At 45.6% G+C, this 27721-nt stretch overlaps 1 protein-coding gene across 5 annotated transcripts in view; it reads left to right on the top strand.

Moving 5' to 3' along the window:
* LOC124038507 (C-Jun-amino-terminal kinase-interacting protein 4-like) overlaps window positions 1–27721 on the top strand; it is a 76569-nt gene that overhangs the window by 44768 nt on the left and 4080 nt on the right. For 2 of the 5 annotated variants that reach the window (XM_046354484.1, XM_046354485.1), the window contains exons 2-21: window positions 2926–3070; window positions 9706–9774; window positions 10449–10962; window positions 11161–11257; window positions 11494–11630; window positions 12303–12360; window positions 12783–12935; window positions 13104–13152; window positions 13236–13366; window positions 13945–14002; window positions 19934–20115; window positions 20312–20444; window positions 20546–20641; window positions 22145–22312; window positions 23757–23928; window positions 24076–24291; window positions 24926–25094; window positions 25167–25295; window positions 25508–25656; window positions 25910–26058. In XM_046354484.1, coding sequence (XP_046210440.1) covers window positions 2926–3070; window positions 9706–9774; window positions 10449–10962; window positions 11161–11257; window positions 11494–11630; window positions 12303–12360; window positions 12783–12935; window positions 13104–13152; window positions 13236–13366; window positions 13945–14002; window positions 19934–20115; window positions 20312–20444; window positions 20546–20641; window positions 22145–22312; window positions 23757–23928; window positions 24076–24291; window positions 24926–25094; window positions 25167–25295; window positions 25508–25656; window positions 25910–26058 — 2974 coding nt within the window. The remainder of the gene's footprint in view (window positions 1–2925; window positions 3071–9705; window positions 9775–10448; window positions 10963–11160; window positions 11258–11493; window positions 11631–12302; window positions 12361–12782; window positions 12936–13103; window positions 13153–13235; window positions 13367–13944; window positions 14003–19933; window positions 20116–20311; window positions 20445–20545; window positions 20642–22144; window positions 22313–23756; window positions 23929–24075; window positions 24292–24925; window positions 25095–25166; window positions 25296–25507; window positions 25657–25909; window positions 26059–27721) is intronic. The other 3 variants (XM_046354486.1, XM_046354487.1, XM_046354483.1) reach the window with 2 other exon arrangements.

The raw sequence follows: 27721 nt of genomic DNA, 5'->3' as shown, positions 1-27721 counted from the left end.
TCATAGATCGATATCTAGGCTATATATGGACCGATTTAATCGAAAAAAAGACCCAATAGTGATTATGGGACATCTAGGAGTGCCAACAAAGAAGATGGTCAAAGGTAATGAATGTTTTATATTTTATTTGTGCGGTTTGTGTAGCGCCGACTATGCTAATTATTTTGTTTACGTCCCCTGCGGGTCTTTTGGGGTGTTACATGCTATCAGATAATAGCTTCTCATGCTTTCGCCGAAAAGCATTTTAAAAATCTGACTTGTTGCCTGGATTCACAACGAGTGTAGCTTTAATTCAATACCCTGCATGTGTATTTTAATGAACGTTTGAGTTTTAACTAATACTATTAGCATTTAGCGTAGCGCATTTGCATTTCCAGAGCTCTAGATGGGACGCCTGCGTGCCAGGTAGGAGCAAGAGGTTAAATAAAGGTCAAATAAAAAATATATATAAAAAATGTTGACCTGTTTTAAAGGTCTCGCTCACATCGGCTAGGGAGAACGTGATCACCCAGTCGTCCGGAACAGCTGGTGCTCTCATGCATGCTTCAGTGTTGCTTTCCTCGAATCGAGCATAAAGGGCATTTAGCCTGTCTGGTAGGCTCACGTCACTGGGCAGCTTGCAGCTGGGTTTCCCTTTAGTCCGTAATAGTTTGCAAGCCCTGCCACATCCAACGAGCATCGGAGCCGTTGTAGTATGATTCAATCTTAGTCCTGTATTGATGCTTTGCTTGTTTGATGGTTCGTCTGAGGGCATAGAGGGAGTTCTTACAAGTGTCTGGATTAGTGTCCCGCTCCTTGAAAGTGGAAGCTCTAGCCTTTAGCTCGGTGCGGATGTTGCATGTAATCCATGGCTTCTGGTTGGGATATGTACGTGTGGGGACGACGTCGTAGATGCACTTATTGATGAAGCCGGTGACTGAGGTGGTATACTCCTCAATGCCATTAGAAGAATCCCAGAACATATTCTAGTCTGTGCTAGCAAAACTGTCCTGTAGCGTAGCATCTGCCTCAACTGACCACTTCCATATTAAGCCACTGGTACGTCCTTCTTCATTTTTTGCTTGTAAGCAGGAATCGGGAGGATATAATTATTGTCAGATTTGCCAATTGGAGGGCGAGGGAGTGCTTTGTATGCATCTCTGTGTGGCGTAAAGGTGGTCGAGTTAATTTTCCTCTGGTTACTCATGTGACATGCTGGTAGAAATTAGAGGTGGACCGATTAATCGGCATGGCCAATTGGCCGAAGTTTTCATAACAATCGGTAATCTGCATTTTTGGATGCCGATTTACATTGCAATCCACGAGGAGACTGCGTGGCAGGCTGACCACCTGTTACGTGAGTGCAGCATCAAAAGGACCTGGTGGCTGCAAGGAGCCAAGGTAAGTTGCTAGCTAGCGTTAAACTTATCTTATTAAAAACAAATCTTAACTTGTGATTATGTTAACTCCACATTGTTGATGAAATTACTAGTTTAACTAGCTTGTCCTGTGTTGCATATAATCAATGCTGTGCCAGTTCATTTATCATCGAATCACAGCCTACTTCACCAAACGGGTGATAATTTAACAAAAGAGCATTCGTGAAAAAAGCACAATCGTTGCACCAATGTACCTAACCATAAACATCAATGCCTTTTCTTAAAATCAATACACAAGTATATATTTTTAAACCTGCATATTTAGTTAAAATAAATTCATGTTAGCAGGCAATATTAACTAGGGAAGTTGTATCACTTCTCTTGCGTTCCGCGCAAGCCGACTCAGGGTATATGCAGCATTTTGGGCTGCCTGACTCGTTGCGAACTGTCTGAAGACCATTTCTTCCTAACAAAGACCTTCATTCATTTGCCAGAATTGTACATAATTACAACATTGAAGGTTGTGCCAATGTAAGCAATATTTAGACTTCGGGTTGCCACCCGTTCGATAAAATACTGAATGGTTGCGTATTTCACTGAAAGAATAAACGTTTTGATTCCGAAATTATAGTTTCCAGATTTGACCATATTAATGACCTAAGGCTCGTATTTCTGTGTTTATTATATTATAATTATGTCTATTATTTGATAGAGCAGTCTGACTGAGCTGCGGAAGGCAGCAGCAGGCTCGTAAGCATCAATTCAAACAGCACTTTCCTGCATTTGCCAGCAGCTCTTAGCCATGCTTGAAGCACAGTGCTGTTTATGACTTCAAGCCTATCAACTACCAAGATTAGGCTGGCAATATTATGTGCCTATAAGAACATCCAATAGTCAAAGGTATATAAAATACAAATGGTGTAGTGCGAAATAGTTGATGCGTCATAATGCCTATAATAATGACAACTTAAAACTTAACTGGGAATATGGAAGACTGAAGTTTAAAGGAACCACCAGCAAGGAACTTAAACGTTAGCCTTTTTACATGGCACATATTGCACTTTTACTTTCTTCTCCTAGACTGTTTTTGCATTATTTAAACCAAATTGAACATGTTACATAATTGTTTTGAGACTAAGTTGATTTTATTTATGTATTATATTAAGTTAAAATAAGTGTTCATTGTTCATTCAGTATTGCTGTAGTTGTCATTATTACATATATATATATATATACATATATATATATATATATATATATATATATATATATATATATATATATATATATATATATATATATATATATATCTCGGCAGATTAATCGGTATCAGGTTTTTTGGTCCTCCAATAATCGGTATTGGTATTGTCATGGAAAAATCATAATCGGTCAACCTCTAGTAGAAATGAGGTAAATACAGATTTAAGTTCATAGCTCTGACTCACAGAAAGTGCAATGAGGAAAAAAATAACCCCATGGAGATGAGACCAGCAATCAACAATCCATCTCTTCTCCCTTATTCTGTCAATACTGAATATTCCTCCCCCTCTTCTTTTTCTGAATCCAGGAAGGAACGTCCCATCTCCATGGGGTTATTCCAGTTACCAGGAAGTGATTTGACCCCTGACCCACAGAGGGAAACCGTGGAAACGCCATCTGAACCCTGGAGATATAACGACCTGAGCCACCCTCACTCCAACATCAGCCTTAAGGTAACAATCTACTTCTCACCTGTCAATCTCTTTCCTCCGGTGCCAACGTTGTTCTATCATGCAACCACTGTTTTGGACAGACTTTTCACAAATTCACTGTGTGAGTACAAAGTGTACTCGGTGGTTTAAGTCTGCAATCTAAGATGAATGACCATACCCTCAGACCTGACCATCCCCCATGCCTCCTCTTAGCATTTCCCAGAACTCTGAGGGGTGACGTAAGGCAGGGGTAATTTGGCCCAGAGTAGATACTCTGTGTCTTTGTGTAAACATACGCTTTCAACCCATCACCCTGCCGGAGGACGGGAAGGCTTATTGAAAAGGAAGCTTGATTCAGTGTGTCTGCAGTACCAAAGCACGATTGAGAGGGAGACTTGAATCAGTGTGCCTGGAATGCCTAAGCAGGGGGGTGGGGTATGAGTGTGGCTGAGTGCCCATGGGGAGAGAGGAAGTGGTACCATTCGGGGCCAGGAGCAGGGGAAGGGTAGAACAGAGGAGAGAGGGAGAGAACAGGGGAAGAAGGGAACAGAGGAGCAAGAGAAGAGGGGAAGAGTCTAACAGAGAAACAGGACAGAGTGTCTGAGCAGACCGAAGGGCTGCTTTCTGCCAGGGCCATGCTAGAAGCTCCCCACAGTTGCCCATAGAAACCACGCTGTGAGAAAAGTTCTATCATGAATACTCATTCATGATGGGCTGATTTTAAGTATTCATTTGTTGTGATATTCTTCTACACGGGGGTCAAATGGAATAATTCAGGTACCAGGAAGAGGGGTATTTCATGTCAGAGATTGCAAGACAACATTTGACGTAAGATAAGGGACTGGCACTTAAGTTTCATCTATTCATGTTGAAGCTCAGTCCTGGCTGCTGCTAAATCATATTTTCTACATAATACTCCCCCCTTCTTCTCTCCATCAAACCTTTGCTTTCTCAATCCCTGATCCCACTAAACTGTCTCTTTCTCACTTTAGATGACTCTGGCACAATAGAGGTGTCACTGTGGATCTCTCATGCTGACTTTTTAGCGCACACACACACACACACACACACACACACACACACACACACACACACACACACACACACACACACACACACACACACACACACACACACACACACACACACACACACACACACACACACACACACACACACATCCTTTTCATCAGGCTCCCACAGTTCAGACTCACAGGGATGCCTTTGTGTGACACCTCCGATTCGACATTTCCCAAAGATTTACAGTTTTTGGTTACACTCCTCCCCCTCTCCCACAGTCTCTTTCTCTCTCTCCCTCTCTTTCTCTCTCTCCCTCTCCCCCGCTGATTCTATCTGTCCAGTTTGCACACACCAGTGTTTCCCATAGGATTTGTTTTCAGTACTGGTGGGTGTTCCCATAGACTTCCAGTCATTAAGCCAACAACTACCCATTTAAAAGCGTGTCTCGCCAGGAAAAAATAAGTGTGTGTATATTTGCATACATACGTGTATATATAATATATATGTATATACAGTTTAAGTCATAAGTTTACATACACTTAGGTTGGAGTCATTAAAACCTGTTTTTCAACCACTCCACAGATTTATTGTTAACAAACTATAGTTCTGGCAGGTCGGTTAGGACATCTACTTTTTGCGTGACACAAGTAATTTTTCCAACAATTGTTTACAGGCAGGTTATTTCACTGTGTCACAATTGCAGTGGGTCAGAAGTTTACATAGACTAAGTTGACTGTGCCTTTAACCTGAAAGCCCGCTCAGCAAGGAAGAAGCCACTGCTCAAAAAACACCATAATAAAGCCAGACCACGGTTTGCAACTGCATATGGGGACAAATATCGTACTTTTTGGAGAAATGTTCTCTGGTCGATGAAATAAAAATTGAACTGTTTGGCTATAATGACCATCCAACGAAGTCAAGGTATTGGAGTGGCCATCATAAATCCCCGACCTCAATCCTATAGAAAATTTGTGGGCAGAACTGAAAAAGCATGTGTTAGCAAGGAGGCCTACAAACCCGACTCTGTTACACCAGCTCTGTCTGGAGGAATGAGCCAAAATTCACCCAACTTATTGTGGGAAGGCTACCGAAAACGTTTGACTCAAGTTAAACAATTTAAAAGCAATGCTACCATATAATAATTGAGTGTATGTAAACATCTGACCCACTGGGAATGTGATGAAAGAAATAAAAGCTGAAATAAATCATTCTCTCTACTATTATTCTGACATTTCACATTCTTAAAATAAGATGGAATTTTTTGAATTGTGAAAAACTGAGTTTAAATGTATTTGGCTAAGGTGTATGTAAACTTCAGACTTCAACTCTACATGTGTGTAAACAGCTATATATAAACTCCGTGAGAAACGTCTTCTCACTGTCAACTGCGTTTATTTTCAGCAAACTGAACATGTGTAAATATTTGTATGTCATGCTGGAGGGTCATGTCAGGATGAGCCTGCAGGAAGGGTACCACATGAGGGAGGAGGATGTCTTCCCTATAATGCACAGCGTTGAGATTGCCTGAAATGACGACAAGCTCAGTCTGATGATGCTGTGACACACCGCCCCAGACCATGACGGACCCTCCACCTCCAAATCGATCCCGCTCCAGAGTACAGGCCTTGGTTTAACGCTCATTCCTTCAACGATAAACACAAATCCGACCATCACCCCTGGTGAGACAAAACCCAGACTCTTCGGTGAAGAGCACTTTTTGCCCGTCCTGTCTGGTCCAGCGACGGCAGGTTTGTGCCAATAGGCGACGTTGTTGCCAGTGATGTCTGGTGAGGACCTGCATTACAACAGTCCTACAAGCCCTCAGTCGAGCCTCTCTGTCTATTGCAGACAGTCTGAGCACTGATGGAGGCATTGCGCATTCCTGGGGTGGAACTAGGGCAGTTGTTGCCATCCTGTACCATTCCCGCAGCTGTGATGTTCGGATGTGCCGATCCTGTGCAGGTGTTGTTACACTGAGAGGATGATCAGCTGTCCGTCCTGTCTACCTGTAGCGCTGTCTTAGGCATCTCACAGTACGGACATTGCCATTTATTGACCTGGCCATATCTGCAGTCCTTATGCCTCCTTGCAGCATGCACTATCTAAATAGAGTTGAAGTCTGAAGTTTACATACACTTTAGCAAACTACATTTAAACTCAGTTTTTCACAATTCCTGACATTTAATCCTGGTAAGAATTCCCTGTTTTAGGTCAGTTAGGATCACCACTTTATTTTAAGAATGTGAAATGTCAGAATAATAGTGTAGAGTGACTTTATTTCAGCTTTTATTTCTTTCATCACATTCCCAGTGGGTCAGAAGTTTACATACACTCAGTTAGTATTTGGTAGCATTGCCTTTACATGTTTTAACTTGGGTCAAACATTTCAGGTAGCCTTCCTCAAGCTTCCCACAAACAGTTGGGTGTATTTTGTCCTATTCCTCCTGACAGAGCTGGTGTAACGGAGTCAGGTTTGTAAGCCTCCTTGCTCGCACACGCTTTTTCAGTTCTAGACACAAATTTTCTATAGGATTGAGGTCAGGGCTGGTTGGAGCAGTGGCTTCTTCCTTGCTGAGCGGCCTTTCTGGTTATGCCGATCATAGGACTTTTGTACCTGTTTCCTCCAGCATCTTCACAAGATCCTTTGCTGTTGTTCTGGGATTGATTTACACTTTTCGCATCAAAGTACGTTCATCTCTAGGAGACAGAATGCATCTCCCTTTCTGAGCTGTATGACGGCTGCGTGGTCCCATGGTGTTTGTTCTTGCGCACTATTGTTTGTACAGATGAATGTGGTACCTTCAGGTGTTTGGATATTGCTCCCAAGGATGAATCATACTTGTGGAGGTCTATAATTTGTTTTCTGAGTTATTGGCTGATTTCTTTAGATTTTCCCATGATGTCAAGCAAAGAGGCACTGAGTTTAAAGGTAGGCCTTGAAATACATCCACAGGTACACCACCAATTGACTAAAATTGTCAATTAGCCTATGAGAAGCTTCTAAAGCCATTACATAATTTTCTGGAATTTCCAAAGCTGTTTAAAGAGACTAAGTTGACTATGTAAACTTTTGACCCACTGGAATTATAAGTGAAATAATCTGTCTGTAAACAATTGTTGGAAAAATTACTTGTCATGCACAAAGTAGATGTCCTAACCGACTTGCCAAACCTATAGTTTGTTAACAAGAAATTTGTGGAGTGGTTGAAAAAGTTATGACTCCAACCTAAGTGTATGTCAACTTCTTATTTCAACTGTAGGCGTACAGCAGCCCATTATCAGCAACCATCACTCCTGTGTTCCAATGGCACATTGTGTTTGCTAATTCAAGTTGATCATTAGAAAACCCTTTTGCAATTATGTTAGCACAGCTGAAAACTGTTGTGCTGATTTAAAGAAGCAGTAAAACTGTACTTCTTTAGACTGGTTGAGTATCTGGAGCATCAGCATTTGTGGGTTCGATTACAGGCTCAAAATGGCCAGAAACAAAATAATTTTCTTCTGAACTCGTCAGTCTTTTCTTGCTCTGTTCTTCTGTCCAGTGTCTGTTTATTTTGCCCATCTTAATCTTTTCTTTTTATTGGCCAGTCTGAGATATGGCTTTTTCTTTGCAACTCTGCCTAGAAGGACAGCATCCTGGAGTCGCCTCTTCACTGTTGACGTTGAGACTGGTGTTTTACCTGCACTATTTAATTAAGCTGCCAGTTGAGGACTTGTGAGGCATCTGTATCTCAAACTAGACACACTAATGTTCTTGTCCTCTTGCTCAGGCCTCCCACTCCTCTTTCTGTTCTGGTTAGGGCCAGTTTGCGCTGTTCTGTGAAGGGAGTAGTACACAGCGTTGTTCGAGATCTTCAGTTGAGGACTTGTGAGGAGTCTGTTTCTCAAACTGGCAATTTCTCGCATGGAATAGCCTTCATTTCTCAGAACATGAAAAGACTGACGAGTTGCTGAAGAAAGTCCTTTGTTTCTGGCCATTTTGAGCCTGTAATCGAACCTGGAAATGGCAGGTTTCAACAGGTATGCCTTGGTAAAAGTTAATTTGTGGAATTTCTTTCTTAATGCATTTGAGCCAATCAGTTGTGTTGTGACAAGGTAGGGGTGGTATACTATTGGTAAAAGACCAAGTCTATATTATGGTAAGAAATGCTCAAATAAGCAAAGAGAAACGACAGTCCATTACTTTAAGACATGAAGTTCAGTCAATCCGTTAAATTTCAAGTGCAGTCGCAAAAACCATCAAGTGCTATGATGAAACTGGCTCTCATGAGGACCGCCAGAGTTACTTTTGCTGTAGAAGTTAAGGTCATTAGAGTTAAATGCACCTCAGATTACAGCCCAAATAAATACTTCAGAGTTCAAGTAACAGAAACATCTCTACTGTTCAGAGGAGACTGCGTGAATCAGGCCTTCATGGTCAAATTTCAGCAAGGAAACCACTAATAAAGGACACCAATAAGGAGAGGAGACTTGCTTGGGCCAAGAAACACGAGCGATGGACATTAGACCAGTGGAAATATGTCATTTTGGTCTGAGTCCACATTTTTGATTTTGGGTTCCAACATCCATGTCATTGTGAGATGCAGATTAGGTGACCGGATGATCTCCTCGTATGTGGTTCCCACCGTGAAGCATGGAGGTGGTGTGGTGGTGCTTTGCTAGTAACACTGTGTTATTTATTTAGAATTCAAGGCACACTTAACCAGCATGGCTACCACAGCATTCTGCAGCGATACGCCTTCCCATGTGCTTTGTGGGGGGATCATTTGTTTTTCAACAGGACAATTACCCAACACACCTCCAGGCTTTGTAAGGGCTATTTGACCAAGAAGGAGTGGGGTGGAGAGCTGCATCAGATGACCTGGCCTCCACAATCACCTGACCTCAACCCGTTTGGGATGAGTTGAACTGCAACAATTTGAAATATTTTACTGAGTTACAGTTCATATAAGGAAATCAGTCAATTGAAATAAATTCATTAGGCCTTAATCTATGGATTTGACATGACTGGGCATGGGTACAGCCATGGGTAGGCCTTGGAGGGCATAGGCCCACCCACTTGGGAGCTGTGATTGTGAGGCCGGTTGGATATACTGCCAAATTCTCTTAAATTACATTGGAGGCAGTTTATGGTAGAGAAATTAACATTTATTTCTCTGGCAGCAGCTCTGATGGATATTCCTGCAGCCAGCATGCCAATTGCAATCTCCCTCAACTTGTGTCGTTTTGACATCTGTGGCATTGTGTTGTGACAAAACTGCACATTTTAAAGTGGCCCTTCATTGTCCACAACAAAAGTTGCACCTGTATAATGATCATGCTGTTTAATCAGCTTCTTGATATGCCAGACCTGTCAGGTGGATGAATTATTTTGGCACAGGAGAAATGCTCACCAACAGGGCTGTATATAACATTTTATTTCAGCTCATGAAACATGTTGCATTTGATTCTCGTTCATATATCGATAGATACGTAATGACTTTGCAATAATCTTGTTTCAACATGAATCTGTTGTTCTATCTCTTCTGATTGCCCCCCCCCCCCTTGTAATCTTTATACCTCTGTGTTTTGATTATGTGGCCAGTTGTGATTGCGGCTCTAAAACAGGCCTTCGTTGTAAATTTTCTCTTAACCAGTTGGGGGCGCCAGACTCCCCAAGCAGATGGCAGAGGCGTTCGGCCAATCAGCAGGCTAAACAGAACCAGGTCCAAACTACCGCGTTGTTGTTTTTATGGCCTGTAATTGCTGTGTTGTTGACAACGAATATGACGTCGTCTCATAAAAGCGTAATCTAGTCTTTATTCCACCATAGATCATAGTACATTGCCAGCTGCATGCAACCCAAGCAGGTTCCTCATCTGGACCGGGGTGTGACCGTGGGGCTGAATCTTAAATGATCCCTATTCCCTATGTAGTGCATTACTTTCAGCCCTATGGGGCTCTGACCCAAAGTAGTGAACTATATAGGGAGTAGGGTGCCATTTCAGATGCATCGCAGTCTTTCAGGGGTTCAGACGGCTTGCTAGGATTACTAATGCATAGAGGGCACCAGCTGTACTTCAACCCAATCAACTAGCCGTAGCTGTAGAATATGCTACAACATGTTTGTTTTGTTTTCTAACTGTGTGATCTAAAGACTTTAATTTGAATTTAGATGTTTTTCTGGTTGGTTTAAACTGCATTTATTTTTCTTGTTTTGTTTTATGCACTTTTATACCATTGCCTTTATACCATTTGCCTTTTGACTGAGCATTAATGGTTTTGTTGCATTGGCTAACTTTTTTTCAAATATGCTTATTCCTTTTTGAGAGAAAGAAGCTTGACTTGAGAATGACCATCTGTTATTATTTAATTTATTCTTCATCTTTCTCTTCGGTAGGATGAGATGTCAAATGCTAACCGTGGAGGCTCCAAGTCCAACCCACCTATGTCTCCTAAAGGGGGCTCCAAGTTGGGGAACCCCATGTCCAGCCAAGGAGCAGGCTCCAAAATGTCCTCGCAGCAAGGTAGCTCTAAATCGGCCACCCTGATGTCTTCTCAAGAAGAGTCCAAATTCAGTACCCCTATTTCATCTCAAGGGGTGGACTCAAAGTCTGTTACCCCAATGTCCACGCAAAGCGGCGGCTCCAAATCTGACTCCCCAATGTCCAGTCAAGGGGGCGGGTCTATGTCGGCCACTCCCATGTCTACTTCTGCGTCTGATGTTGCCATGGCATCTGTGGGCACACCCCACCAGGAAGAGTTAGAGGAACTGAGCGAGGGTCTAAACAGGAACCTGGACAGAAGCGACAGGAAGCCCGAGAACATCAGCAGTAAGAACACCACAGTACAGGAGGCACAGGACTCCGAGCTGAGAGGAGCAGGAGTCAGAGGAGGGTCAGGACCTCTCACAGGTCAGTACTGTAGCTCCAGGGCATAAACTGAGAACATGGGGATTGGCTATGTTGGGGGACTTGGATTTTGTTACATTAGAAAACCTACTAAAATGTGTTTGGCATCACATTGGCCTCACCACTGTATTCACCATGTCAAACGTACCCATTTGTCCCAGAAGGTTAGTACTCTAACATGTTATTCCATCTCCTCTACAGACGCAGCAGATGATAACACTGAGTCATCAGAGGTGCAGTCCATCATAGAGTCCACTCCTGAACTGGACATGGACCTCAGTGGCTACAAAGATGCCAGGTAGGGTCAACAGGAACTAGTGTTTCTATCTCCTTCTCTGCATCTCTATCCTGAACACTCAATCATCATTTATCTGTCAAACTGTACAGACAATCGCTTCCAGCTTGGTCCTTGCAGCCGGATATGAAAACAAACACTTTATTTCATGATGCAGTGTATTGAAGCTGTGGTCACTCAGATGACCTCCCGCTCTCTCTCTCCCCCTTCCACCTCCCTCCTCCCATCTCTCTCTCCAGTACTCCTTCTAAAGGAGTAGGTATAGAAAACATGGCGTTCGACAGGAACACAGAGTCTTTGTTTGCGGAGCTGTCCTCGGCAGGACCCGACATGGAAGTAGACATAGCAGACATGGACGAGGGGGCCGACCTGCTCGGTAAGACACGTCCCCTGTAGACACTTGCCGCTCACCTATTCCAAGACCATCATCTCATACCCACACCTTGGGTAAATCTGGAAAACTTTACCTCAGTCCCAAATGAATGGCAAAAACTCAACTGGCACTTGTGTGTACTTGCCATATATACTAGGATGGACTCACCTTTCTACAGAAAATATTTGCTATTTCTCCCCTTTCACATTAACTTTATTTCCATACTGCATACTTCATCTCATTATTTCATATTTTCCTGGTTCTTCTCTTCAGATGAGTTTTCTGGTGTGTATCAACCATTCCATTCACACCCCTTTCATTTTCTCCCTTATCACCCTCTCCCTAGTTCTCCCTTTTTAGCTTCCAAACTATGACTAAAATATACAGTGGGTCTCCCTTTTATTGAGGTTGTAGGTTAGGTGTTCTTTAGGCTGTATGTTGACCTGGTGGAGTCCCCATAGAGTCAAGTCGTGCTGTAAGACGATCTTGTCAAGTTAATCAGTTTTGTTTTCTACCTCACATTGCCAGCATGGGTGTCAGACTCAGACCTTAACTTTCTTGGTAAGACTGAAGGAATGTGTGTATCATGTTGTTTTATATCGTTCCATTTTAGACTGGAGGAATTCCCATTTCTTATTATTAATGTTTCCTTTTCATCCCTCCTTTTCCCTGAAGGTATGGGTCGTGAAGTGGAGCACCTCATCCATGAGAACACTCAGCTGCTGGAGACCAAGTAAGGCGTGTTTTCAAATCACCTGCATCCATGCTCAAGAAATCAATGGAAGATTATTAAATTGCCAGAGCAAGAATGTCCCACGTTGTGTAGTAAATTCACACTACTTCCACCTTCTGTTCATAGAGGGATATGGCTTTCGTCAAAGAGTTCACCTGGCGCAGTGTTTCTGAATCCTGGTCCTGGAATCAACGGGGTGCACATTTCTGTTTTTGTCCTAGCACTAAACACCCAATTCCATTAATCAAAGTTTTGATTATGAGTTGATTATAGTGGAATCAGGTGTGTAATGCTAGGACAAAAACAGAAATGTGCACCCCTTTGGGTCCCCAGGACCAGGATGCAGAAACAGTGGCCCAGAGAAGGTTGGTGTAGGGCCTAATGATCATGCTGACTAATCTCTGTCCTCACGGTTGCGTCAGAAATGCGTTGAATGTGGTGAAGAATGACCTGATAGCGCGTGTAGATGAGCTGTCGTGTGAGAAGGAGGTGTTGCAGGGAGAGCTGGAGGCTGTGACTCAGGCCAAGACTAGACTGGAGGAGAAGAACAAGGAGCTAGAGGAGGAACTCAGGAGGTCAGTCTTTACTCTGCCTTCCTTCTCTCTGTCTTTGTTCCCCTGTTGAGATTAATATGGGATCCCCAGGCATCTCCTGTGTGTGTTCATCTCAAGCATGTGTGTGTGTTCATCTCCGGTATGTGTGTCGCCGATGCGTGTTCATCACATGGTGTGTTTCTCTCTTAGGGTTCGGGTGGCAGAGGAAGACAAAGTGAAGACCAAGAGTGAGGAAGATGTGAGTTTGTGTGTGTGAGTTGTTTGTGTGTGTGAGTTGTTTGTGGAAGTGTCTAATGAGGGTGCTGATACCACTCCTGGCAGGCGGATGTTCCCACGGCTCAGAGGAAGAGGTTCACCAGGGTAGAGATGGCCAGAGTCCTCATGGAGAGGAACCAGTACAAGGAGAGACTGATGGAGCTACAGGAAGCTGTACGATGGACAGAGATGATACGGTGAGAAGAGGGAGAGGGAGGAGGGGAGTCTTGTAACTAAGAGCCAATTTATGCTTGATTCAAAAAGGCTTCGTATGGATGATGTGACGCAGGTGCGGAGCCTCCGGAGGCATACAGAGGCCAAATTTAGTGCCACTGTGGGCCTCCCAAATTTTTTAACAATGCGGAGGGCTCCGTATAGCTCCACATTGACAGGATTGGTTGACGGTTGGTGGCGGCTGGAGGTCCTGTATAAAATTAAACTCACTTGACGACAGCTCTGCTCAAAACCTTTGCACTGCTCTGTGAAGCGCAAGAAGTATGAATGCCCTGACTTCTGCAGAGGCCGCATGACCGCCAATGCAGACATTGGATTGACCAAGCAGCTCCTTTTAAAGCTGAGCTACACCAAAATAAAGTGATGCATATTGAAGAGTTTTTGTCTTCTGTGTTCCACCCACACATTGTTCTTATTGATAAACATGCACCCCTTCTAGTGCGTTCCGTCTTTGGCGACTCTAGCTAGTTGAGTAACAAGATCGTTTTTGTCTCAGCTGAATAGTGATGACTCCATGACATATGTTGTTATCTTCCCTCAGAGCATCTAGAGAGAACCCTGCCGCCGCAGACAAGAAGAAATCAAGCATCTGGCAGTTGTAAGATTCCCTCCTTTTTCACCATTACTCCTTTCCTACTACCACTCCACTCCTTTCCTACTACCACTCCTTTCCTACTACCACTCCACTCATTTCCTACTACCACTTCACTCCTTTTTCTACTACCCCTCCTTTTTCTACTACCCCTCCTTTTTCTACTACCCCTCCTTTTTCTACTACCCCTCCTTTTTCTACTTCCCCTCCTTTTTCACCACCCCTCCTTTTTCACCACCCCTCCTTTTTCTACTACCCCTCCTTTTCTACGACCTCTCCTTTTTCTACTACCTCTCCTTTTTCTACTACCTCTCCTTTTTCTACGACCCCTCCTTTTTCTACTTCCCCTCCTTTTTCACCACCCCTCCTTTTTCTACTACCCCTCCTTTTTCACCACCCCTCCTTTTTCTACTACCCCTCCTTTTTCTACTACTCCCCCTTTTTCTACTACCCCCCTTTTTCTACTACCCCTCCTTTTTCTACTACCCCTCCTTTTTCTACTACCCCTCCTTTTTCTACTACCCCCTTTTTCTACTACCCCTTCTTTCCCTACTACTACCCCTCCCTTTTCTACTACCCCTCCTTTCCCTACTACTACCCCTCCCTTTTCTACTACCCCTCCTTTCCCTACTACTACCCCTCCCTTTTCTACTACCCCTCCTTTCCCTACTACTACCCCTCCCTTTTCTACTACCCCTCCTTTCCCTACTACTACCCCTCCTTTTCCTACTACTACCCCTCCCTTTTCTACTACCCCTCCTTTCCCTACTACTACCCCTCCCTTTTCTACTACCCCTCCTTTTTCTACTACCCCCCTTTTTCTACTACCCCTTCTTTCCCTACTACTACCCCTCCCTTTTCTACTACCCCTCCCTTTTCTACTACCCCTCCTTTCCCTACTACTACCCCTCCCTTTTCTACTACCACTCCTTTCCCTACTACTACCCCTCCTTTTTCTACTACCCCTCCTTTCCCTACTACTACCCCTCCCTTTTCTACTACCCCTTCTTTCCCTACTACTACCCCTCCCTTTTCTACTACCCCTCCCTTTTCTACTACCCCTCCCTTTTCTACTACCCCTTCTTTCCCTACTACTACCCCTCCCTTTTCTACTACCACTCCTTTCCCTACTACTACCCCTCCCTTTTCTACTACCACTCCTTTCCCTACTACTACCCCTCCCTTTTCTACTACCACTCCTTTCCCTACTACTACCCCTCCCTTTTCTACTACCCCTCCTTTCCCTACTACTACCCCTCCCTTTTCTACTACCCCTCCTTTCCCTACTACTACCCCTCCCTTTTCTACTACCCCTCCTTTCCCTACTACTACCCCTCCCTTTTCTACTACCCCTCCTTTCCCTACTACTACCCCTCCCTTTTCTACTACCCCTCCTTTCCCTACTACTACCCCTCCCTTTTCTACTACCCCTCCTTTCCCTACTACTACCCCTCCCTTTTCTACTACCCCTCCTTTTCCTACTACTACCCCTCCCTTTTCTACTACCCCTCCTTTCCCTACTACTACCCCTCCCTTTTCTACTACCCCTCCTTTCCCTACTACTACCCCTCCCTTTTCTACTACCACTCCTTTCCCTACTACTACCCCTCCCTTTTCTACTACCACTCCTTTCCCTACTACTACCCCTCCCTTTTCTACTACCACTCCTTTCCCTACTACTACCCCTCCCTTTTCTACTACCACTCCTTTCCCTACTACTACCCCTCCCTTTTCTACTACCACTCCTTTCCCTACTACTACCCCTCCCTTTTCTACTACCACTCCTTTCCCTACTACTACCCCTCCCTTTTCTACTACCCCTCCTTTCCCTACTACTACCCCTCCCTTTTCTACTACCCCTCCTTTCCCTACTACTACCCCTCCCTTTTCTACTACCCCTCCTTTCCCTACTACTACCCCTCCCTTTTCTACTACCCCTCCTTTCCCTACTACTACCCCTCCCTTTTCTACTACCCCTCCTTTCCCTACTACTACCCCTCCCTTTTCTACTACCCCTCCTTTTCCTACTACTACCCCTCCCTTTTCTACTACCCCTCCTTTCCCTACTACTACCCCTCCCTTTTCTACTACCCCTCCTTTCCCTACTACTACCCCTCCCTTTTCTACTACCCCTCCTTTCCCTACTACTACCCCTCCCTTTTCTACTACCACTCCTTTCCCTACTACTACCCCTCCCTTTTCTACTACCACTCCTTTCCCTACTACTACCCCTCCCTTTTCTACTACCACTCCTTTCCCTACTACTACCCCTCCCTTTTCTACTACCACTCCTTTCCCTACTACTACCCCTCCCTTTTCTACTACCACTCCTTTCCCTACTACTACCCCTCCCTTTTCTACTACCCCTCCTTTCCCTACTACTACCCCTCCCTTTTCTACTACCCCTCCTTTCCCTACTACTACCCCTCCCTTTTCTACTACCCCTCCTTTCCCTACTACTACCCCTCCCTTTTCTACTACCCCTCCTTTCCCTACTACTACCCCTCCCTTTTCTACTACCACTCCTTTCCCTACTACTACCCCTCCCTTTTCTACTACCCCTCCTTTCCCTACTACTACCCCTCCCTTTTCTACTACCCCTCCTTTCCCTACTACTACCCCTCCCTTTTCTACTACCCCTCCTTTCCCTACTACTACCCCTCCCTTTTCTACTACCCCTCCTTTCCCTACTACTACCCCTCCCTTTTCTACTACCCCCCTTTCCCTACTACTACCCCTCCCTTTTCTACTACCCCTCCTTTCCCTACTACTACCCCTCCCTTTTCTACTACCACTCCTTTTTCCCTACTACTACCCCTCCCTTTTCTACTACCACTCCTTTCCCTACTACTACCCCTCCCTTTTCTACTACCACTCCTTTCCCTACTACTACCCCTCCCTTTTCTACTACCCCTCCTTTCCCTACTACTACCCCTCCCTTTTCTACTACCCCTCCTTTCCCTACTACTACCCCTCCCTTTTCTACTACCACTCCTTTCCCTACTACTACCCCTCCTTTCCCTACTACTACCCCTCCCTTTTCTACTACCACTCCTTTCCCTACTACTACCCCTCCCTTTTCTACTACCACTCCTTTCCCTACTACTACCCCTCCCTTTTCTACTACCCCTCCCTTTTCTACTACCCCTCCCTTTTCTACTACCCCTCCCTTTTCTACTACCCCTCCCTTTTCTACTACCCCTCCTTTCCCTACTACTACCCCTCCCTTTTCTACTACCCCTCCTTTCCCTACTACTACCCCTCCCTTTTCTACTACCACTCCTTTCCCTACTACTACCCCTCCCTTTTCTACTACCACTCCTTTCCCTACTACTACCCCTCCCTTTTCTACTACCACTCCTTTCCCTACTACTACCCCTCCCTTTTCTACTACCACTCCTTTCCCTACTACTACCCCTCCCTTTTCTACTACCCCTCCTTTCCCTACTACTACCCCTCCCTTTTCTACTACCCCTCCTTTCCCTACTACTACCCCTCCCTTTTCTACTACCCCTCCTTTCCCTACTACTACCACTCCTTTCCCTACTACTACCCCTCCCTTTTCTACTACCCCTCCCTTTTCTACTACCCCTCCCTTTTCTACTACCCCTCCCTTTTCTACTACCCCTCCCTTTTCTACTACCCCTCCTTTCCCTACTACTACCACTCCTTTCCCTACTACTACCCCTCCCTTTTCTACTACCCCTCCTTTCCCTACTACTACCCCTCCCTTTTCTACTACCCCTCCTTTCCCTACTACTACCCCTCCCTTTTCTACTACCCCTCCTTTCCCTACTACTACCACTCCTTTCCCTACTACTACCCCTCCCTTTTCTACTACCCCTCCTTTCCCTACTACTACCACTCCTTTCCCTACTACTACCCCTCCCTTTTCTACTACCCCTCCTTTCCCTACTACTACCACTCCTTTCCCTACTACTACCCCTCCCTTTTCTACTCCCCCTCCCTTTTCTACTACCCCTCCTTTCCCTACTACTACCACTCCTTTCCCTACTACTACCCCTCCCTTTTCTACTACCCCTCCCTTTTCTACTACCACTCCTTTCCCTACTACTACCCCTCCCTTTTCTACTACCCCTCCCTTTTCTACTACCCCTCCCTTTTCTACTACCCCTCCCTTTTCTACTACCCCTCCCTTTTCTACTACCACTCCTTTCCCTACTACTACCCCTCCCTTTTCTACTACCCCTCCCTTTTCTACTACCCCTCCCTTTTCTACTACCCCTCCCTTTTCTACTACCACTCCTTTCCCTACTACTACCCCTCCCTTTTCTACTACCCCTCCCTTTTCTACTACCCCTCCCTTTTCTACTACCCCTCCCTTTTCTACTACCCCTCCCTTTTCTACTACCACTCCTTTCCCTACTACTACCCCTCCCTTTTCTACTACCCCTCCCTTTTCTACTACCCCTCCCTTTTCTACTACCACTCCTTTCCCTACTACTACCCCTCCCTTTTCTACTACCCCTCCTTTCTATCTAATTTTCTTTACTCTTTTCTTTTTTGTCGCTGCTTTTTTTTGTATTCTCTTTGTATTTCTCCGTACACTCCTCATCTCAGAGGTGTCATACCATACCTGAAGCTAAAGTCACAACGATGATTGTTGACCATCATTGATTCTGTTTTCCCCTTTTTGTTTTCAATTTTGTCTTTATTATATATATTTTTTTTACATCGTGTTTTGATCTCCAGCGTGTAGGTAAACCTTTGCCATGCTAAGTGTCAGCTTGAATCTGGTTTTAAACAAACAACATTAACAAAACATGCACGGAGTGCCTGCCTGATCAGGGAATGGCTTTTTACTTCAAGTGACATTTTGTTTTCATTTAAAGTCGGAGTGAGCTCACATTTTTTTTAAACTCCTAAGGAAAACCAACACTTATCCTCTTTGTCAAAAGTTTTGAATACGATTCACCTACAAACAGAAGGTGTGTGTACCTAGTATGAATATGAAATGTATTTAACTTAAATGTCTTGTAAATAGCCATTTCCCAATACAGGCTCTCCCTGTTGAGTTTCAGTAGGAATGGCTATGGTGTGTGGTTAATTTATGAATGACATGTATTGTTGGAGAGGGGTGTAATGCATCTGGCTAATAATTTACTTATATTTTAGGCAGAGGGTAAAGCATTTATTTGTTGAAGAGGCGGTGTGTGCGTGAAATGTTAAATGCATGTTTATTGATGAAGAAATCCCTTGTCTTTCCTGTTGCCCTCTGGTCCCTCTGTCTCTGTTATCATGCCTGTGGTTGTTGTTGTTTGTCATATGTGTGCAGGAGGTGTGTTGGGATGTGGGAGGGTGTGTGTGATGGGGTTGTGATGAGAAACTGGGCATACGGTGGAATAGATGGTTGTATTCCAGAGTCAGGTGCAGTATGCCATCTGTGATTGGACAGATTTCTGAATTGACAGACTGAGGTTGTTACTAAAAGGGATGTCTATTTTCTGCTATATGGAGAGGGTCATGAAGTCTGTTTTGACCTGATGGACTGTAGATATTTGATCTTAAACAGAAAGAATCCTGATATTTTTGGATCTAGCCTTTTCTCACTCTTACTTAACAAGCGTTGTCTAGAGCTGGGATTAGCAGTAATAGTTTGTAACATTTGTTGTGTTCTGTGTTGACATACTAACTGCCTGGTTCATGTTACAGTATTAACCAATGCATTCCCTGCTCTCCCAACCCCTGTAAAATTGCTGAGTGGAGACTGGCTCGCTGTTAAACCCTTCTTTTGGTCATTGGCGTAGTCTTGGGGGTGGGGGGGTTTAAATCAACCCTTGATTTTAATATTTATCCCTTAAACCCTGCCGCTGCTGCTTTGTCCACCCCTCTATATGTGTCTCTGTCTGCTCTTTCTTTCTACCTTCTCCCTCCCTCCATCCCTGTATCCCTCTCTCCATCCCTCCCTCCGTCCTCCAGTTTCAGCCGGTTGTTCAGTTCAAGTGGTGGAGCAGCTAAGAAGCCGGCGGAGGCGGCTCCAGTCAATGTAAAGTACAACGCCCCCTCGTCCCAGGTCCAGCCCTCCGTGAAGAAGAGGAGCGCAGCGCTGCAACAGCTACCCAGTGACAAGAGCAAGGCCTTCGACTTCCTCAATGAGGAGTGAGTGTTGGAGACATCTACTCATCTCTCCATTCACTCATGATCCACCCAATTATTAATGCAGCCTTTCACTCATTGAGGATTTAATCCTCTTTTGGCCCCACCTCCATGCCCCCATCTATTCTGTTTATTTATCTATCTATGCCAGATTGTGTCCAGAATAGATGGAAGTTTTTTTATGCATCTCCCCGTTCAGGTCTGAGGCAGGCAACATGGTGTCTCGTAGGGAGCAGAAGAGAGCCCAGTACAGACAGGTGAAAGCCCATGTTGAGAAGGAAGAGGACGGCCGGGTACAAGCCTATGGGTGGAGCCTGCCACAGAAATTCAAGGTAGTTCAAGTCTCTTTGTGGATTACTTAATATGGCTGACTTTTAATATAAGTTAGGTTAAGCGACTCCAGGTATTTTTAGCACACAATTTTATTTTACAGGTGGCCAACGGTGGTCAGACGTCCGAGAACAAGATGAAGAATCTACCTGTACCGGTCTACCTCCGACCACTGGATGAGAAAGATGCTACCATGAAGGTGTGTATACCAGAGTATGTGAGCTAGAGCAGAGCGTGCCCAATTTGACTGGAGCGTGGAGTGAGTTTCCCAAAGGCTGGCGCTTCGGCCTTCTCGCCCGCTCCAGTAGCGCTCACTTCACAAGCTCAGGGCAAGCCCAGCCCAGCATGCATTTGTAGTTTATTTGTGTGCTGCTAATAGCCCTTGCTTTAGTTTCTGTCATCTAGTATGCTAAATATTTTCATAATGAAACTGATAAAACACACAGGTGCAAAATCAGGTGACTTACAAAGATGAAAAGGTCCAAGCACAAGAGAGGGCAGGGCGTGTGGTAATGTAGTGCCCACAACTAAAGAATCATTATGGGGTCAGGAAAGACTGGTATCCCGAAAGTACTTAGTATGTGTACATACTAACTGAAAGGAACGAGGTGAGTAGCTAGCTGTGTCATTGTTGCAAATGATTTATAAACTAAAAGTCAGATCTCTACGTTTTGTTGATTTTTGTTCTATTATTTATACAATAGGCCATCATTGATTTTGTCTCAATAGGCCAGGCATATTACCTCTTTCAAGGAGCTTTATCTGTTTTGATAGTGTTGTTTTACCTACCTACAAAAACAATAAACTCATTCCTGCCCAACCTGGCAAGAACGGCCCAAAAGGTGTTTAGCGTCCCCAGTGGCTCTGCAAGTGCTTAGAGGGTATTCTCCACTGCTGACCTGTTCTTCAGGCACCATCACATGAGCCTGAAGTCACAGACTGGTCAAACTCATGTTTCTAAAAGTGAATTCAAATGCACTGTAGACTGAGCCTAATAAGGCATTTTTTGTTTAATTTGTAATGAATTCTAAGTAAGTCACCGCATATATATGCAATTTATAGAATATAATTATTTAATATGTTGGGTTGTAGTTTGAAATACTTTCTAAACTAGCTCCCTGTCTGGCTCCTGACCTTTTTAGATAGTTTATATGCTGTTTAATATGACATGTAGCCTATTTGAAATGATGAGCACTTCTTACATTCATCTTTTCATGTATATATGTATATTATATTGTGGTCCTTCTGTAGCTCAGTTGGTAGAGCATGGCGCTTGTAACGCCAGGGTAGTGGGTTCGATCCCCGGGACCACCCATACATTGAATGTATGCACACATGACTGTAAGTCGCTTTGGATAAAAGCGTCTGCTAAATAGCATATATATATATATATATATATATATAGCATATATTCAAATACTTTTCCTTCAGGTCATATGGTTTGATTTCAATACTTCAAAACAAAATGGTAGGTCTGGGTAGTCACAAAAATAGATGGGTGTTGGTTCAATTGTGATTTTTAATGAATGGAGTGAATTTGGAGCAGCAGTTTCTCTTCCTATAAGCGATGAGTGGTTTTTAGCAGAGCAGTAGGAAAGGACCGCTCAGCTCCGCTCACAAACTGGTCTGTACACCTATTCTTACCTTGTATGTCTCTCTATATATAGGGACATATTGCTAACTGTGTGTCCCCCTCCCGTAGCTGTGGTGTGCTGTAGGTGTGAACCTGTCAGGGGGTAAGACTCGTGACGGGGGGTCAATAGTAGGAGCCAGTGTGTTCTACAGTGACCTGACCAGCTCTGGTCCTGAGAGCCGTTGCAGGAAGACAGGATCACAGAGCAGTCTGGACAAACTGGACCAGGACCTGAAGGTACATATACACAACACATATGGTCAGCCAGCACGCTCATACAATACAGGCACGCTCATACAATACAGGCACGCCCATACAATACAGGCACGCTCATACAATACAGGCACACTCATACAATACAGGCACGCTCATACAATACAGGCACGCCCCTACAATACAGGCACGCCCATACAATACAGGCATGCTTATACAATACAGGCACGCTCATACAATACAGGCACGCTCATACAATAAAGGCATGCTTATACAATACAGGCACGCTCATACAATACAGGCACGCGCATATAATACAGGCACGCGCATATAATACAGGCACGCTCATACAATACAGGCACGCTCATACAATACAGGCACGCTCATACAATAAAGGCATGCTTATACAATACAGGCACGCTCATACAATACAGGCACGCGCATATAATACAGGCACGCGCATATAATACAGGCACGCGCATACAATACAGGCACGCGCATACAATACAGGCACGCGCATACAATACAGGCACGTGCATACAATACAGGCACGCGCATACAATACAGGCACGCGCATACAATACAGGCACGCTCATACAATACAGGCACGCCCATACAATACAGGCACGCCCATACAATACAGGCACGCCCATACAATACAGGCACGCTCATACAATACAGGCACGCTCATACAATACAGGCACGCCCATACAATACAGGCACGCTCATACAATAAAGGCACGCTCATACAATACAGGCACGCTCATACAATAAAGGCACGCTTATACAATACAGGCACGCTTATACAATACAGGCACGCTCATACAATACAGGCACGCTCATACAATACAGGCACGCGCATACAATACAGGCACGCTCATACAATACAGGCACGCTCATACAATACAGGCACGCTCATACAATACAGGCACGCTCATACAATACAGGCACGCTCATACAATACAGGCACGCTCATACAATACAGGCACGCTCATACAATACAGGCACGCTCATACAATACAGGCACGCTCATACAATAAAGGCACGCTCATACAATAAAGGCACGCTTATACAATACAGGCACGCTCATACAATAAAAGCACGCTCATACAATACAGGCACGCTCATACAATACAGGCACGCTCATACATACAATACAGGCACGCTCATACATACAATACAGGCACGCTCATACATACAATACAGGCACGCTCATACATACAATACAGGCACGCTCATACAATACAGGCACGCTCATACAATACAGGCATGCTCATACAATACAGGCACGCTTATACAATACAGGCACGCCCATACAATACAGGCACGCTCATACAATACAGGCACGCTCATACAATACAGGCACGCTCATACAATACAGGCACGCTCATACAATACAGGCACGCTCATACAATACAGGCACGCTCATACAATACAGGCACGCTCATACAATACTTATGTGGTGTAGGAGCAGGAGAAGGAGCTGCATCACCAGGAGGAGCTGTCCTCTCTGGTCTGGATCTGTACCAGTACTCAGGCCACCACGAAGGTCATCGTCATCGACGCCAACCAGCCTGGGAACGCCCTGGAGAACTTCTTAGTCTGTAACTCCCACGTCCTCTGCATGGCCAGCGTGCCAGGTCTGTGTTTGTGTGTGTTTTTTAATGAGCACTCAAGACCCATCAAAATACATATATTTATTTTGATTGTAGCTAACCATAACATGTATGTTTGTACACGTTTATATATGGTGGTCTTGGGTGTATATGTGCTTGCGTGTGTGTCAGGTGCCAGAGAGACTGACTACCCGGCAGGGGAGGAGTTACCCCATAACCCGGAGGCGGGGTCAGGTGCTGAGGGCGGGACTCTCGAAGCCAGCATAACCAGTAGTGGCTCAGGGGGCGAAGCTGGAGTGCTGGCAGGGATCAATGTGGTTGGCTGCTCTACTGAGGGGGCGGTGGCTACCCCCCAGACAGCAAGCCCAGAGAATGAGACCGACACAGGTAAGAGACGTCCCTCTGAAGTTTCTACTGATCTAGTCACACTGGACTGATGTGCCGAGTTGGTGGATACTTTGCTAGTTCCAGAGGTGGGTGATTGCTGGGTTTGCTAGCTCGACGAGAGGTCATGGACCCGGACGAACCAGAGAACAATCAGACCGAATGGAACCTAGACCCGATTGGACCAGAGTGACAAAAATGTTATGTTTATCAGCCAAGTTGGTCTACTGGTTAACAAGTAGGTCTTTATATGTCGACTAGGCCTTCTGTAAGTTAATACATTCACCTTATTAGCATAAAATAAATATGCTATAGTCTATGCAGAGCTGTGGTTAGGTCCATTCAGTCTGTCAGCTGTAGGTACGTAGACCGAGACCCGATGACAATCAAACAGGACCCGACCCGGTCCCGAGGGACAAGTTACGACTGTCGGGTATATCAGGCCCACTCGGAACAGTGAAGACCTCTAAACTAAATCCTTTCACCCCACTTTCTCCATGGAATGATCCGCTGAATTGCTAGGTTTACCCTACAGGGTTATAAAAACATGTGATTTGGGCTATTGGTTCCCAAATGGGATTCCCGGTCCATTTAAAAAGTAGCCTACTCTTCTTCTCTCTCCCTCCTCCCTGTGTAGACTTCAAGGCTGCAGAGGAGGCTACTGAAGCTACAGAGGCCAGTGCAGGTCCCGCAGGTCCGGAGCATGACTTAAGTCAGAGGGGAGTCTACACTGAACATGTCTTCACTGACCCTCTGGGTGTTCAGAGTACTATCCCTGGGAAGTCGCCAGCCAACTACACACAGAGGTATGGACAAACACACGGACAAACAAAAACACACACACAAACACGCATTATACATACTGTTTTCATTCTCAGGGAGTCTGATCTGGTAAAGGATGGTGTGAGCTCCAACCCTAACCCAGAGGAACAGGACCTGATGAGAGAAGAAGCCCAGAAGATGAGCAGTGTTTTACCCACCATGTGGCTGGGGGCACAGAACGGATGGTGAGCCGCCAATCTGCTAATTAATCAATCAGATCTGTTTATCAATCTCATATTGATCTCATCAGTCAAGTGTGTGTGTGTGTGTGTGTGTGTGTGTGTGTGTGTGTGTGTGTGTGTGTGTGTGTGTGTGTGTGTGTGTGTGTGTGTGTGTGTGTGTGTGTGTGTGTGTGTGTGTGTGTGTGTGTGTGTGTGTGTGTGTGTGTGTGTGTCAGTGTGTACGTGCACTCGTCAGTGGCCCAGTGGAGGAAGTGTCTCCACTCTATAAAGCTGAAGGACTCTGTCCTGGGCATCGTCCATGTGAAGGGGAGAGTGTTGGTGTCTCTGGCTGATGGAACACTGGCCATCTTCCACAGAGGAGTGGGTAAGGCTGACGTGTTTCCATATGCTTTCTTACATTTGTTTGTGTGTCCGTTGATCTACTTGAATCACCTGGGATTCACCTGTTTTTGCTTTGTCATTATGGGTATTGTGTGTAGATTGAGGGTGGGAAAAATAAAATATTTAATGCATTTTAGAATAAGGCTGTAACATAACAGTGGAAAAAGTCAAGGGGTCTGAATACTTTCTGAATGCACTGTATATGCTGGTGCTAAACCCCACCCCTTCCACTCCAGATGGTCAGTGGGATCTGACCAACTATCACCTGTTAGACCTGGGCAGACCCCACCACTCTATCCGCTGTATGACCGTGGTTCACGACAAGGTCTGGTGTGGCTTCAGGAACAAGATCTACGTTGTCCAGCCCAAAGCGATGAAGATAGAGGCATGCCTGACACACACACGGAATCATGCAGGCTCAGACGGACTGACTCGCATTCTAAACACACAGGCTCAGACGGACTGACTCGCATTCTAAACACACAGGCTCAGACGGACTGACTCGCATTCGAAACACACAGGCTCAGACGGACTGACTCGCATTCGAAACACACAGGCTCAGACGGACTGACTCGCATTCGAAACACACAGGCTCAGACGGACTGACTCGCATTCGAAACACACAGGCTCAGACGGACTGACTCGCATTCGAAACACACAGGCTCAGACGGACTGACTCGCATTCGAAACACACAGGCTCAGACGGACTGACTCGCATTCGAAACACACAGGCTCAGACGGACTGACTCGCATTCTAAACACACAGGCTCAGGCGGACTGACTGACTCGCGTACTGAACACACAGGCTCAGGCGGACTGACTGACTCGCGTACTAAACACACAGGCTCAGGCGGACGGACTGACTCGCGTACTGAACACAGTCTCAGGCGGACGGACTGACTCGCGTACTGAACACAGTCTCAGGCGGACGGACTGACTCGCGTACTGAACACACAGTCTCAGGCGGACGGACTGACTCGCGTACTGAACACACAGGCTCAGGCGGACTGACTGACTCGCGTACTGAACACACAGGCTCAGGCGGACTGACTCGCATTCTAAACACACAAGCTCAGACGGACTGACTGACTCGCGTACTGACCACACAGGCTCAGACGGACTGACTGACTCGTGTACTGAACACACAGGCTCAGGCGGACTGACTGACTCGCGTACTGAACACACAGGCTCAGGCGGACTGACTGACTCACGCACTGAACACACAGGCTCAGGCGGACTGACTGACTCACGTACTGAACACACAGGCTCAGGCGGACTGACTGACTCGCGTACTGAACACACAGGCTCAGGCGGACTGACTCGCATTCTAAACACACAAGCTCAGACGGACTGACTCGCATTCTAAACACACAGGCTCAGGCGGACTGACTGACTCGCGTACTGACCACACAGGCTCAGACGGACTGACTGACTCGCGTACTGAACACACAGGCTCAGGCGGACTGACTGACTCGCGTACTGAACACACAGGCTCAGGCGGACTGACTGACTCACGCACTGAACACACAGGCTCAGGCGGACTGACTGACTCACGTACTGAACACACAGGCTCAGGCGGACGGACTGACGGGCGTACTGAACACACAGTCTCAGGCGGACTGACTGACTCGCGTACTGAACACACAGTCTCAGGCGGACTGACTGACTCGCGTACTGAACACACAGGCTCAGACGGACTGACTCGCATACTAAACACACAGGCTCAGGCGGACTGACTCGCATACTGAACACAGTCTCAGACGGACTGACTCGCGTACTAAACACACAGGCTCAGGCGGACTGACTCGCGTACTGAACACAGTCTCAGACGGACTGACTCGCGTACTAAACACAGGCTCAGGCGGACTGACTCGCGTACTGAACACACAGGCTCAGGCGGACTGACTCGCGTACTGAACACAGGCTCAGGCGGACTGACTCGCGTACTAAACACACAGGCTCAGGCGGACTGACTCGCGTACTAAACACATAGGCTCAGACGGACTGACTCGCGTACTAAACACACAGGCTCAGGCGGACTGACTGAC

The sequence above is a fragment of the Oncorhynchus gorbuscha genome, linkage group LG06, assembly GCF_021184085.1.
Source record: "Oncorhynchus gorbuscha isolate QuinsamMale2020 ecotype Even-year linkage group LG06, OgorEven_v1.0, whole genome shotgun sequence".
Lineage (NCBI taxonomy): Eukaryota > Metazoa > Chordata > Actinopteri > Salmoniformes > Salmonidae > Oncorhynchus > Oncorhynchus gorbuscha.
The sequence above is the reverse complement of the archived record's forward strand: the minus strand, read 5'-3'. Positions and strand labels throughout refer to the sequence as shown.